This window comes from Megalobrama amblycephala, linkage group LG19 (genome assembly GCF_018812025.1).
Source record: "Megalobrama amblycephala isolate DHTTF-2021 linkage group LG19, ASM1881202v1, whole genome shotgun sequence".
NCBI lineage: Eukaryota > Metazoa > Chordata > Actinopteri > Cypriniformes > Xenocyprididae > Megalobrama > Megalobrama amblycephala.
Window position 1 is genome coordinate 15,724,276 of NC_063062.1, and position 13,672 is coordinate 15,737,947.

A 13,672-nucleotide genomic window follows, 5' to 3' on the forward strand; every position below is an offset into this window, starting at 1 on the left:
AAAAACAAAACAAAAACCACCATGCATTTTCACAGAATTTTGTTTGTGTGTATGTGCGAGGTAACCACGATTTTGCCATGTTGCTGGATCAACATATTTCGTTGACCCTGGAACAACATTCTTTTTGCCCTAACACCTATCTCTACCCTTAAACCTAACCCTTCCCAACTTATCCCTAAAATCAGAGGGAAATTAGGTGAATAACACTGATATAGAAACACCTAACCCAAGACTTGACATAAACTGTAAACTTGTCACTCAAATCTGATTTGTTGATTGGTATGTTGTTCCAGGATCAACAAAGATGTTGTACTTGAAATCAAGTTCACTGTATACGCATACAGTATGTTTTTTATACACACCCAACAGCTGGTTCGCAGAGGAGGTGGTGAGGTTGAACTGCTGCTCCAAATATTTGCCCAGGAAGGCAGCAAAGCCAGCGACAACAGCAATCTCCATACATGCAGCTAAGACGATACATGTGAACACTGGGTTTGACAGCAGGTGCTTGGTCACCTTGGGAATAACTGGAGTGGAAAAGGAACAGACAGAAATGAGGAGCGTAGAGAGGGGAGGGTGGAAGAGAGACAGAGAGAGTTGAGTTAGTGAGTCCAAAATACAGAGTAATGACAGACTACTCTAGTCTATAACATTCCCTAAATGTGAAGATTGACGTTTGTTGGACTTGAATGAAGAAATAGATGATTTATGATGCAATCAACAGACAATCACCCCCTAATTTCCTGTCTAAAATGCTGCAGAGATGTGGCTACATTCTGAGGAGCCGTCATTTTGATTGATTTATTTGACAGATGTGTCTGGAACATCCTGACGGAGAGTGCATTCACACCAGATGGCAAAACCTTGAAAAATGCATCAACCATTTTGGACAAAACAGCTGCCTACATTATTGCTGCACTGTCTTGAAAGTATGCCTTTAGCTTGTGCTGCCATGGCTACTGTGCTAGTAATGCATCATGTTAGCTAGTATGTAATCAGATCTTACATGATTGATGGCTGCTGTTGTACAAGATGAGAGCCTTACAAGAATAGCACAATACCAGCATAACAATTACTCTATTTACAGACAAACAGATGAGACATGAGAACGGCAGAATGAACCCAGAGAGTGACAGGTTAACATGTAAAAAGTCTTTCAGGCTGAAAGCTGAAAGCTCATGTCTAGCTGGAATCATATTTAACTCCAAAAACAAGACTGAAAACAGAAAATATAAAATAAAATCTAATTCAAAAGATGAACAAAAACTATGATATTATAATCACTGATACTAAAATAAAACTGACGCTGATTTTGGAGGAAAATCTGGAATTTAAAGGGGACCTATTATGCAAAATTCACTTTTATAAGATGTTTGAAAACAGATGTTTGTCCACAGTGTGTGTAAACAACCAGCCTATAATGGTAAAAATCCACCCACTCCTTTTTTAATAATCCCCATAAATCATAAATAGTCTCTCCAAAAGTGCGGTTCCAGATTTACCCCAATTCTTTCGTAATCGTGGACACCGTGGTTGAATTTCATTTATGAAGTAAATGTGCCGAAGAAGGTCGGTAAAGTGTTAAATATTTGCGCGAATCATTTTACGCCGGACTGCTTCAAAAACGAGGGTCAATTCAACACTGGATTTGCACAAAAGTTTAACATGACGGCACATGCTAGTCGATAAGTTGAATCAACTCCACAGCAACTACATAAATTTATCCACTAACCATTCAGAAACATCCAGTTTCATTCTAAAAGTTGTAACTTTTCGTCTCTCCATCAGTGTCGACTCCGGTTTGAACAATGTAAGGCTGAACACCGTTACTGACAATCCTCATTTTGGCTGCGTGAGATTCTCCAGCTTTGTCGTTGTTGAGCAACCGAAGCGCGAGCTGTTAAAGCCCCACCCTCTTCTGGAAAGCAGTCTGAGAGCAGCAGCTCATTTGCATTTAAAGGTGCCATCGAACGTTTTTTTACAAGATGTAATATAAGTCTAAGGTGTCCCCTGAATGTGTCTGTGAAGTTTCAGCTCAAAATACCCCATAGATTTTTTTAATTAATTTTTTTAACTGCCTATTTTGGGGCATAATTAGAAATGCGCCGATTCAGGCTGCGGCCCCTTTAATTTCTCGCGCTCTCCGCCCCCTCCCGAGCTCTCGACTCTATCATTGCATAAACAAAGTTCACACAGCTAATATAACCCCCAAAATGGATCTTTACAAAGTGTTTGCCATGCATGCTGCATGCATACATCGGATTATGTGAGTATTGTAATTATTTGGATGTTTACATTTGATTCTGAATGAGTTTGAGGCTATGCTCCGTGGCTAACGGCTAATGCTACACTGTTGGAGAGATTTATAAAGAATGAAGTTGTGTTTATGAATTATACAGACTGAAAGTGTTTAAAAATGAAAATAATGACGGCTCTTATCTCCGTGAATACAGTAAGAAACGATGGTAACTTTAACCACACTTAACAGTACATTAGCAACATGCTAACGAAACATTTAGAAAGACAATTTACAAATATCACTAAAAATATAAATGTTATCATGGATCATGTCAGTTATTATTGCTCCATCTGCCATTTTTCGCTATTGTTCTTGCTTGCTTACCTAGTCTGATGATTCAGCTGTGCACAGATCCAGACGTTAATACTGGCTGCCCTTGTCTAATGCCTCGAACATGAGCTGGCATATGCAAATATTGGGGGCGTACATATTAATGAGCCCGACTGTTACGTAACAGTCGGTGTTATGTTGAGATTCGCCTGTTCTTCGGAGGGCTTTTAAACAAATGAGATTTATATAAGGAGGAAACAATGGAGTTTGAGACTCACTGTATGTCATTTCCATGTACTGAACTCTTGTTATTCAACTATGCCAAGGTAAATTCAATTTTTAATTCTAGGGCACCTTTAAAGGGACACACAAAAATGGTGTGTTTTTGTTCACACCCAAATATGGGCAAATTTGACAAGCTATAATAAATGATCTGTGGGGTATTTTGAGCTGAAACTTCACAGACACATTCTGGGGACACCAGAGACTTATATTACATCTTGTGAAAAGGGGCATAATAGGTCCCCTTTAAATAATATAAAATATCTTTTATCAAAATGCAATGACTCAATCAATCAAATTTTCACCCTCTCCTCACTGCTATAAAATGGCTTAATTAGTCTTGTTTTTCCCAAAAAAACAAAAAAACATTTGAAAACAAGCCTTAAAGGTACACTATGTAACTTTTTTGGTTCAAAATTAACAAAATTTAAATAATGAGTCAAAACATCATCAATCCTTCTTTGAAAATTGTGTACATATGTCACTCGCCCGTGCTTGTTTCGTCATATCTTTAAATAGAAAAAAGTTGCTTTGAAGCACAACTAAAACAATGTTCTTCCACAAAATGCATGCAGTTTTGTTTTTTAATCGCTAGAGTTACATAGTGTACCTTTAATATCTCACACAGTCAGAAGAAAATTCTGCAAAAATACTCTTAAGAACATGATTTTTTACAATGCTCCAACCACCTAGCTTCATTCTGTTATGTAACAACCACTTTTCAAGTCCAACTTATTCCTGAATTCTATGGAAATCTGCAGGCGTAGATTCTGTGTGGGCCTGCTAATAAGTAAGACTTAACTCTAATTGTCTAACTGCCTCCTCAGTGTACCATTAAGTATAATTATACTTGTGATTAGAGGAACATGTCCGGTACAGTTTACACAGATTTAAGCAGACCAAGCCTTCAATTTAACATACGCATGCCATTTAAGAAAAAGACCCACATCAGGCTAGCATTTCTTCTTATTCTTAAAAGAAAAGTGTAACCTCATTCAGCTAAAACAGACTAATCTCAATATGAGTGCATAGAACATCACATGGTGAATGTGGAGGTGTTAGATTTGTTGGAAAGGAAGCGTTTAGCGGTTGTGTAACTGTGTGCTGAGACCTCGGAGCTGTTGGCAGCAGGACAGGCTGTTGCTGTTGGGCTGGTAGTTCTGCAGGACTCCATTGCTGGGCTTGGATTTCTCATAATCCTGGGCTAAAGATGAGGGAAGCATGGCCTGTTCACTCTCAAGACATCCCTCCACCTCCTTGCAGGGCAGAGACTGGGGGAAACCAAACATGAAGAGGGACGAGAAGAAGAGTAAGGCACCGCAGAGGAGAAAGCCGCCCCACCATGCACCGATCCAGCGGGGGTCATCAGGAGTGATGTTCAGCATAGCTGAGAAAAGCAAATACAGAAAGGAAAATACATAAATAATATGCAGAGGAATGATCATTCTCTCACATATGTAGACATCTGAGAAAATCTACTTCAAAAACAGCAAAACAAAGTACATGATGCAATTCACAGACATCTGACATCAAAACAGTCATTGAGTTATTCTGTCTTATTCTGCTACAAATTTTTGTCTAAAGAGATTTCATGGCTATATTTGATGCAGTGGGTCAGGTGAAATGAAAATGAATTCATTTTTTTAGTATACTTAAGTATATTTTAAGTATACTTTACGTAGTAAGTATACTAATAGCAGTGTACCAGTGGTATATTTGTAAGTGTTCTAATTCAAAACTACTTGGGACTATACCTTTAAGTATACTTTAAGTGTAACAGTAGTAAACTTTGAGTACACAACTACATTTTCCATTAGCTGCAACTATATTACAAGTGAACGTACAGGTATACTGATAGTTTACTAGTTAATATTTGTAGCACATTTTTTAAGTTTATGAAAGTACACTTTGAAGTATACTCTCAGTAAACTACTAGTTTAGTAGTTTTATACTGCAAATATACTTGTAAGATTTCTGAGAAATACATAAAAAGTAGACTGAAAGTATACTTTCTTAATTATTTTTTATTTTTTTTTAAAGTATACTTATACCACACTTGAATAAACTTCTTTTTAGTGTCCTTAAATTACACATGCAACCTGTAACAGGGATACCCTAGTGAAAAACAAGTATACTAAAATGTCTTTTAAATACTTCATTTCATGCTAAGTATACTACAAATACATTTATTATATTATGTACTTAATAAAAAATACCTTGCAATTGTACTTTTGGTATACTAAACTGGTATACTTAAAGGGTTAGTTCACTCAAAAATGAATACTTTACGTAGTAAGTATACTCCGAACCACTGATTCGAAACAAAAGATTCGTAAAGCTTCAATGCTTCATGAAGCAGTGTTTTGAAATTGCCCATCACTAGATATTGTTAAATAAAGTTGTTATTTTGTTTTATTGGTGCACAAAAAGTATTCTTGTCGCTTCATAACAATAAGATTGAGTCACTGTAGTCACATGAACTGTTCTAAATATGTCTTTATCAGAAATATCTTAATTTGTGTTCTGAAGATGAACGAAGGTCTTAAGGGTGTGGAACGACATGAGGGTGAGTAATTAATGACAGAATTTTCATTTTTTGGGTGAACTAACCCTTTAAGTTTGCTAAATTGGAACAACTAATTTTGTATTTAATGCACTTTAATTGTGGGTAAGTAATGCCAAAGTCCAACTAAAGATACACTTAAGTATATTTGATTGTGGTGAAGTGGAACAATTGCAAGTATACTTTTGGTACACTTTAAATATATTGTATTTAAAGACATATTTTATCCAAAGATCACAGTGATCAACAGTGCCATTAAAACACATTTTAGGCTTAATATTAAGAAATGTGCATTGTGCACAAGTAGTATTCAAAATAAAGTTTAATTATAAGTTTTATATCAGTAAGTCTTAATCGATATGTCAGTAAATATGTTAAACTATACTTAGTATGAAATAAATGTATTTTAAATATATAACTTTTTACTAGAGTAGCCAAATATAAATAGCATTGTCTGAAATAGAAAGAAAATGCTATTTACTTTTGACAACATAGTGTAGCAGCAAGTAAGAATGTGCATCCTAAGTGTGAAGGTGTGCACTTGATGTGTAAAATGAAAGCCAAATTCTTTGTATTTTTCCTTTTCAGTTGATCCACTCACTGATTATTGATCATGACAGTGAGACAGAATTTGAGTCCTTGTGCTTTCATTTATTCAAAAGATGCAAGAGCCTTGTTGGTAGGAAACAAAATGCCTTGCAGCAGTTTTCTATTATTCTAAACTGTGTTTGTGGTGTATTTGGATATACAGAGTGTGAACTGACACTTACTTGTGTCGATGAGCAAAACATCCACATAAAAGTTGGTACAGACAGATCCCAGGATGAAACCACATGCAGGTCCAAACACTAGTGTGGAAAAGAGTATACCTGAAATACAAGAATAAAAACGCTCAGGAATCTTATTTCGGAAACATAAAAAGTGAAAAATCAACATACATAAATTGATGCTCATTACACTATCATACAGTTACAAAGTAAATTCCAACAATTGTTGCTATATATATATATATATATATATATATATATATATATATATATATATATATATACACATAATAAACAATTAGTTTAACCCCTTTGCATTCCTAAGGTCTCTTTTGAATGGTACAATGGAACGAGCGGTACAGTGGAACGCTAACAGGATTAAATAGAATTATATAATATAAAACAATCATATTTGTTTTGTATTATTACTTAAATGGTATTTTATAATATACAAATATTATATAAAATGTATAAAAATATTACATTTATATATTATATAAATGTAAATATTTTCTAATTAAGTTCTTACTATAAACTAACTGTAATAAATCTTTCATAATTGCAATCGAAAGAAAGGGTTTAGTTTTTCCACAGCCACAAGGTGGCGCACTCAACCCAAGGAAAAGTCTCATCTAAAGAAGACAGATGATCTCATTTGCCATCAGAAATACATGAAGGAACAAAAACATCCTGCAATGTAATATACAGTGTGAAGTTTTCATTCTTTTCCCATGTTTTTCTCACATTCCAAGATAATATTCAACAAGCAGAGGGTCACATGTCTATTCCTTGATGCCATCGCTATATGAAGTAATTGTATATGCTGTTATTTGTAGATATTACATGTTCCAAGATTAATTAATAATATTGTTAACACATTAAGTTAAATTAATAGTATGTTTTGTAATACTGAAAACACAGTATAATAAAGATGAACATTTAAACACACAACCTTCCCAAACTATGAGCTCAAGCTGCCTGAACAAATATTCCAAGTGAAGAATGAGAACTAAATTCCACATAGCCGGAGTAATTCACCAGTTCCTGACAGGTTTGCATACAAAGCAAGAAAAAAAGAGATTTGCTTTGGAGCAGAGCTATGAACAGACGATGCTGTGCTGGCAGACATCTGGGGCACAAATCCCTATTAATATGCTGTCAAAAAGTGTGACAGCAGCCCAGCAATAGCCCTGTGGGTCACATGCAGCTTCTGAGATTATGAAGCCTTTATCCAGGCACTCTCATCAGCTTTCCCCATCCTCTGCCATTCTCTTATTAAAACACACACAATATTGTTTCATTAAGTGTGCTGTGCTATCACAAAAAGTGGTCTTCCCCTTCTGAAAATGTTCCCAACACAATTATTCAGCAAAGAAAAACATTGAAGGTTCCAGTGAATGTGCCAAATGTGTCTCGCAGAGTGTTACGGACAAAGCAGAACTGGGATTCGACAGGGCAGCAGGACTGAAACTCAAATTCAGTTGTAATTTATGACAATTTATGAGGCAGTGGGGTACAGCTGGCTGAAAAGATGATGACAGAGAGCTAAAAAACACAAAAGGTCAGCCTGTTACAGGTTGCTTGTGTCATTTAAGGACTCTAATATGTGTTCTCACAAATAATAATAATAATTATAATTATTTGTGAGAGTAAAATAATAATACACCAGGGGTTTGTGCAAGGAGACAAGGGAGGGATATATATAAGGGTTATATATACTGTATGTGTGACCCTGGACCACAAAACCAGTCATATGGGTCATTTTTATAAAATTGAGATTTATACATCATCTGAAATATTAAAATATTGAGAAAATCACCTTTAAAGTTGTCCAAATGAAATCCTTAGCAACGCATATCCACCCACAAAAATACATTTTTGACATATTTATGGTAGGAAATTTGCTAAATATCTTCATGGAACATGATCTTTACTTAATATCCTAATGATTTTTGGCATAAAAGAAAAATCGATAATTTTGGCCCATACAATGTATTGTTGGCTATCGCTACAAATATACCTGTCCAACTTATGACTGGTTTTGTGGTCCAGGGTCATTTTATATGTGTATATATATATATATATATATATATATATATATATATATATATATATATATATATATATATAAATCTATAATTATATTCTAGATCATTGACATACAGTATCAGATTGTTTTGTTCTGTTCATTGCTCACTGTTGGTTGTCCATTTATCACTGTCAAACAGATTCAATCGTGCATTTAAATACGGTTGTCAGTCCCCAAATGAATGCAGAATAAACATGAAGGAAGTTTATTTTTAAATACATTTTCTTTGTTTAATTATTTTTAATGGCAAGTGTTATCAAAGCCATATCGCTATACCAATACTGATAACAATATGTCTATTAAAAGGATTATTTTGCCATTATTATGAAATATTAAACTAAATTATGAAATATATATATATATATATATATATATATATATATATATATAATTACACATTTTAATATTACATGCAATTAATTACAGAAAAATGTGATTCATTATTTTTTTCACAGCCCTAATTAAAATAACCTAGATAATAATTTGACTTATATATTTTAATATTTTAAATAAAAAAAAAAAATAATAATAAATTCTTACTTTTATAACAATCAAAAATATTATAACAGATTTATACTGGAAATGCATATATGCCACATGAATTTATATTCGACAAACAACCCAAAACCAATCCTTTCACACCACTGAAAACCTCAATCAACAGCTGGTGACCTTTGAGCAGTGAGCTGGAATTCATCAAGTGCTGCTTAATGTGCCTGATACTGAGACAACTTTGAGTCTCTACACTGGAAAACATTACAGCTCACACATCAACATGCAAACGGATATGCATCCTTAACAAGACCCACACCCAAAACCCACAGTGAAACCACATGCAAAGATATGTCATATCTGAGTGCTGCCTCTGCATCTCAGTGTCTGATGGATGGAGCTGAAGCCACACTAAGGTCATTTGCCCTAGAGGAAGAGGCCTCACACCGAGCCAGACCGACGCTTGAACCGCTTACAAGGCAGAAGCACAGCAGATGTGGCTCACTATCCTCCAGCATCCAATTAATGAGTCTTTCTGGGAAAAATGAGTCACTTTCACCAGTCCCTACATTACAATCCCTCAGATCAAAGCGAGAGTTTAAATGTGTGCATGAATGCTTGTTTGTGAGGACTGTTTCCTGAGCTTCTGGCCATCTAGGTGAGCGTACTCACACATGCACACGTACACACTGCAAACCGCGTGTCCCGTTGGAAACCGCAACCACAAGGTCTGTTCTAGATTTACAGAACATCTTCCAGTTTTCAAATAGGAACAGGTTGTTGTGACATGTTTCCCTTCAGCTTCGATAGAAATGAGTGGTTTTGAAATGTTTTTTTGAAAAAGTAAAAATGCAGAATGTTTTCTGTGATGGGTAGGTTTAGGGGATAGAATATACAGTTTGTAGAGTATAAAAGTCATTACGTCTATGGAGAGTCCCTACAAGTATACTGAACCAGACGTGTGTGTGTGTGTGTGTGTGTGTGTGTGTGTGTGTGTGATTTCAAAACCAGTCATTTCTATCGAAGCTGAAGGAAAACATTTCTTTTGATGGTTTAAAGACATGTGTGTGATATATATACGCATAAAATGTATATTTTGCTTTAATAAAATGTATACATTTTTAAAATGTACCACATATATACATTTTATGTACACGCACACACACACACACACATATATATACACACACACACAAAAAAAATACAAATTGTATAAAATATATATACATTTTATATATATAAATTTTATATATATGTATATCATATATACATTACATACATATATACATTATATATATATATACAGTACAGTCCAAAAGTTTGGAACCACTAAGATTTTTAATGTTTTTAAAAGAAGTTTCGTCTGCTCACCAAGGCTACATTTATTTAATTAAATATACAGTAAAAACAGTAATATTGTGAAATATTATTACAATTTAAAATAACTGTTTTCTATTTGAATATATTTCACAAAGTAATTTATTCCTGTGATGGCAAAGCTGAATTTTCAGCATCATTACTCCAGTCTTCAGTGTCACATGATCCTTCAGAAATCATTCTAATATGCTGATCTGCTGCTCAAGAAACATTTAATGTGTACAATTGTACAAAATATTTGTGTACAATATTTTTTTTCAGGATTATTTGATGAATAGAAAGTTCAAAAGAACAGTGTTTATCTGAAATCTAATCTTTTGTAACATTATAAATGTCTTTACTGCCACTTTTGATTGATTTAATGCATCCTTGCTGAATAAAAGTATTCATTTCTTTAATTTCTTTAAAAAAAAAAAAAAAAAAAAATTCTTACTGACCCCAAACTTTTGAACGGTAGTGTATAATGCTACAGAAGCTTTGTATTTCAGATAAATACTGTTCTTTTGAACTTTCTATTCATCAAGGAATCCTGAAAAAAAAAGTACACAACTGTTTTCAACATTGAAAATAATCATAAATGTTTATTGAGCAGCAAATCAGCATATTAGAATGATTTCTGAAGGATCATGTGACACTAAAGACTGGAGTAACAATGCTGAAAATTCAGCTTTGCATCACAGGAATAAATTACTTTGTCAAATATATTTAAATAGTACACAGTTATTTTAAATTTTAATAATATTTCACAATATTACTGTTTTTTACTGTATTTTTAATTAAATAAATGTAGCCTTGGTGAGCAGACGAAACTTCTTTTAAAAACATTAAAAATCTTAGTGGTTCCAAAATTTTGGACTGTACTGTATGTATATACACACCAGTAAAACCAGTGTGGAGGATTCACAAGAAACAGCTGCACAGTTTCCATCCCAACTGTTGTGCTGCCCAGTGTAAGGCACCGCAGTGTTTTTACAGTGTGTTGCCTAAGAGACTGTGTGTGTATGTTTGTCTCTATGTATGCTGATTACTCATAGCAACGCTTCAGCACTGACTACCCTCACAGGAAACCTCAAAAAGGCAGAAGAAATCTTGCAATCACCTTTAAAGAAGTGTGAGAGTTGATCTGGGTCTGAGGACCCTACTACATTGAAAACAGAAAAACTTCCCATTAACTCCTTCAGAATGCAGTTTGTCTCTATATAAAAAGAAGATAACAGTCAAAAGGTTTCTTGTGATTGATAAGCATCACTTCTAGGGAAACAAACATCATATTTATCGCAATGGGGTTGGATGGTTTTGATAAAAGAAAAAGACATGCCCTAATAAGGGTTTGGCTCATAATCTATCAAAGTGGAGATAATTTGATGGTTTAAAGGCAAAAAGGGGGTGTTGGAAATATGTATAGTGGCAATCACTCTTCTTTATCTCTCCATCCCTTTCTGTCTTTCTGTGGAATCTCCAAAACTGTGTCTCATTCTGAGTGTCCTTTCATTTTTATTTCTCATGGGGACATGTAACATATAGGGTTAATAAAAACCTCCTGACTTCCATGAACACAAAACTGGGCCTTTAGTCACTGGAGGAATGGGCTACTTCCTACATCCTGTCCTCTAATCATCAATGTGCAGGTAATTACGTCCAATTTACTGCACAGTACAAATTCTGTGGTAAGCATTTTTACCTTTACGACTTGAATCTTCATTAAAGAAAAGAGCAGGTATTAAAATGGCATGCTGGGTAAGGTCCATGATTCACTTAAATACCTTTGAAATTGGGTTTTCTTCCAGGAAGTCTTGTTTGTGTAAGAAAAAACATTTATGCGAAGCCTATTCCACCGGCACATTTTAACATCCTTTAGAGCACACTTTCATGGAAAATCTCGACATAATGGGATACTTCTGCCTTTTATTGCCTGAAATGTCTTTAGAGTACAGAAAAGAATGACATTTACTGAGATCTGTGTTCAGCCCTTCAATACTCTCTTATAAGAGATCTTTATAAAGCATTAAAATATTAGGTAAATTGTGTCTATTCTTGGTTTATATTTAAAATCTGGAAATCTTGTTAAAAAATGCAAGTCAGGCAGCAAATGCATACAAACTAAAAGAGCATGTCAATATTTCTAATCATAATTTTTTAAACAGAAATTCTCAAAATATATGATAACTTAATTTTTTTGTCAGTGCATTAAAGGATTAATTCACTTCAGATTCAGAATAGGGCTGTCAAACGATTAATCGTGATTAATCGCATACAAAATAAAAGTTTAAGTTTGCCTAATATATGTGGGTGTACTGTGTATAATTATTATGTATATATAAATACAAACACATTCATGTATATATTTGAGAAATATTTACAATTAAATGTATTTATTTATATTTTCATATTATATATAAATACAAATATTTTGTACATAAATAACATATTTCTTTTAAATATATACATTAATTTGTGTGTATTTATATATATATATTAATTACACATAGTACTCACACATATATTATGCAAACTCAAACTTTTATTTTGTATGCGATTAATCGCGATTAATCGTTTGACAGCCCTAATTCAGAATTAAAATTTCCTGATAATTTACTCACCCCCATGTCATCCAAGATGTTTATGTCTTTCTTTCTTCAGTCAAAAAGAAATTAAGATTTTTGAGGAAAACATTCCAGGATTTTTCTCCTTATAGTTGACTTCAATGGCTACCAATGGGTTGAAGGTCCAAATTGCAGTTTCAAAGCAGCTTCAAAGGGCTCTACACGATCCCAGACGAGGAATAAGGGTCTTATCTAGTGAAACAATCAGTCATTTTATGAAAAAATAAAAATGTATATACTTTTTAAACACAAATGCTCATCTTGCACTGCTCTGCAATGAACTAAGCATTACGTAATCATGTTGGAAAGGTCACACGGTGACGTAGGCGGAAGTACCGATCCAGTGTCTACAAACCGAACGTGCAAAGACTAAGTCAAACGGCCTTTACAAAAAAAGGTAAAACGACAATGTTGGATGATTTTCAAGTTGGAGGACGATTTTCGGATGATTTTCCGCCTACATCACGCGTGACCTTTCAGACGTGATTACGTCATGTGTGGGCACATCGCGGAGCAGTGCAAGACGAGCATTGGTGGTTAAAAAGTATATAAATTTGTATTTTTTTTAGAAAATGAACGATCGTTTTGCTAGATAAGACCCTTATTCCTCGTCTGGGATCGTGTAGAGCCCTTTGAAGCTGCACTGAAACTGCAATTTGGACCTTCAACCCATTGAACCCTGGTGAAGTCCACTATATGGAGAAAAATATTGGAGTGTTTTCCTCAAAAACCGTAATTTCTTTTCAACTGAAGAAAGAAAGACATAAACATCTTGGATGACATGGGCGTGAGTAAATTATCAGGAAATTTTAATTCTGAAGTGAACTAATCCTTTAAAAGCATATGGCAGTGGGTGTTAGATGACTTTAATGAGGTCTAAAATGACTGCAAGAAGCACTACAGTGTGTTAAATTGTCATATGAGACAGTA

The 13,672-nt window shown here is 34.3% G+C and overlaps 1 protein-coding gene across 2 annotated transcripts in view; it reads right to left on the reverse strand.

Annotated features, from left to right (window-relative positions):
- Window positions 1-13,672, reverse strand: part of slco3a1a (solute carrier organic anion transporter family member 3A1a) — an 82,210-nt gene that overhangs the window by 9,712 nt on the left and 58,826 nt on the right. For both annotated transcript variants that reach the window (XM_048168243.1, XM_048168242.1), the window contains 3 exons: window positions 6,185-6,283; window positions 3,963-4,238; window positions 363-527 (listed from right to left, as the gene is read on the reverse strand). In XM_048168243.1, coding sequence (XP_048024200.1) covers window positions 363-527; window positions 3,963-4,238; window positions 6,185-6,283 — 540 coding nt within the window. The remainder of the gene's footprint in view (window positions 1-362; window positions 528-3,962; window positions 4,239-6,184; window positions 6,284-13,672) is intronic.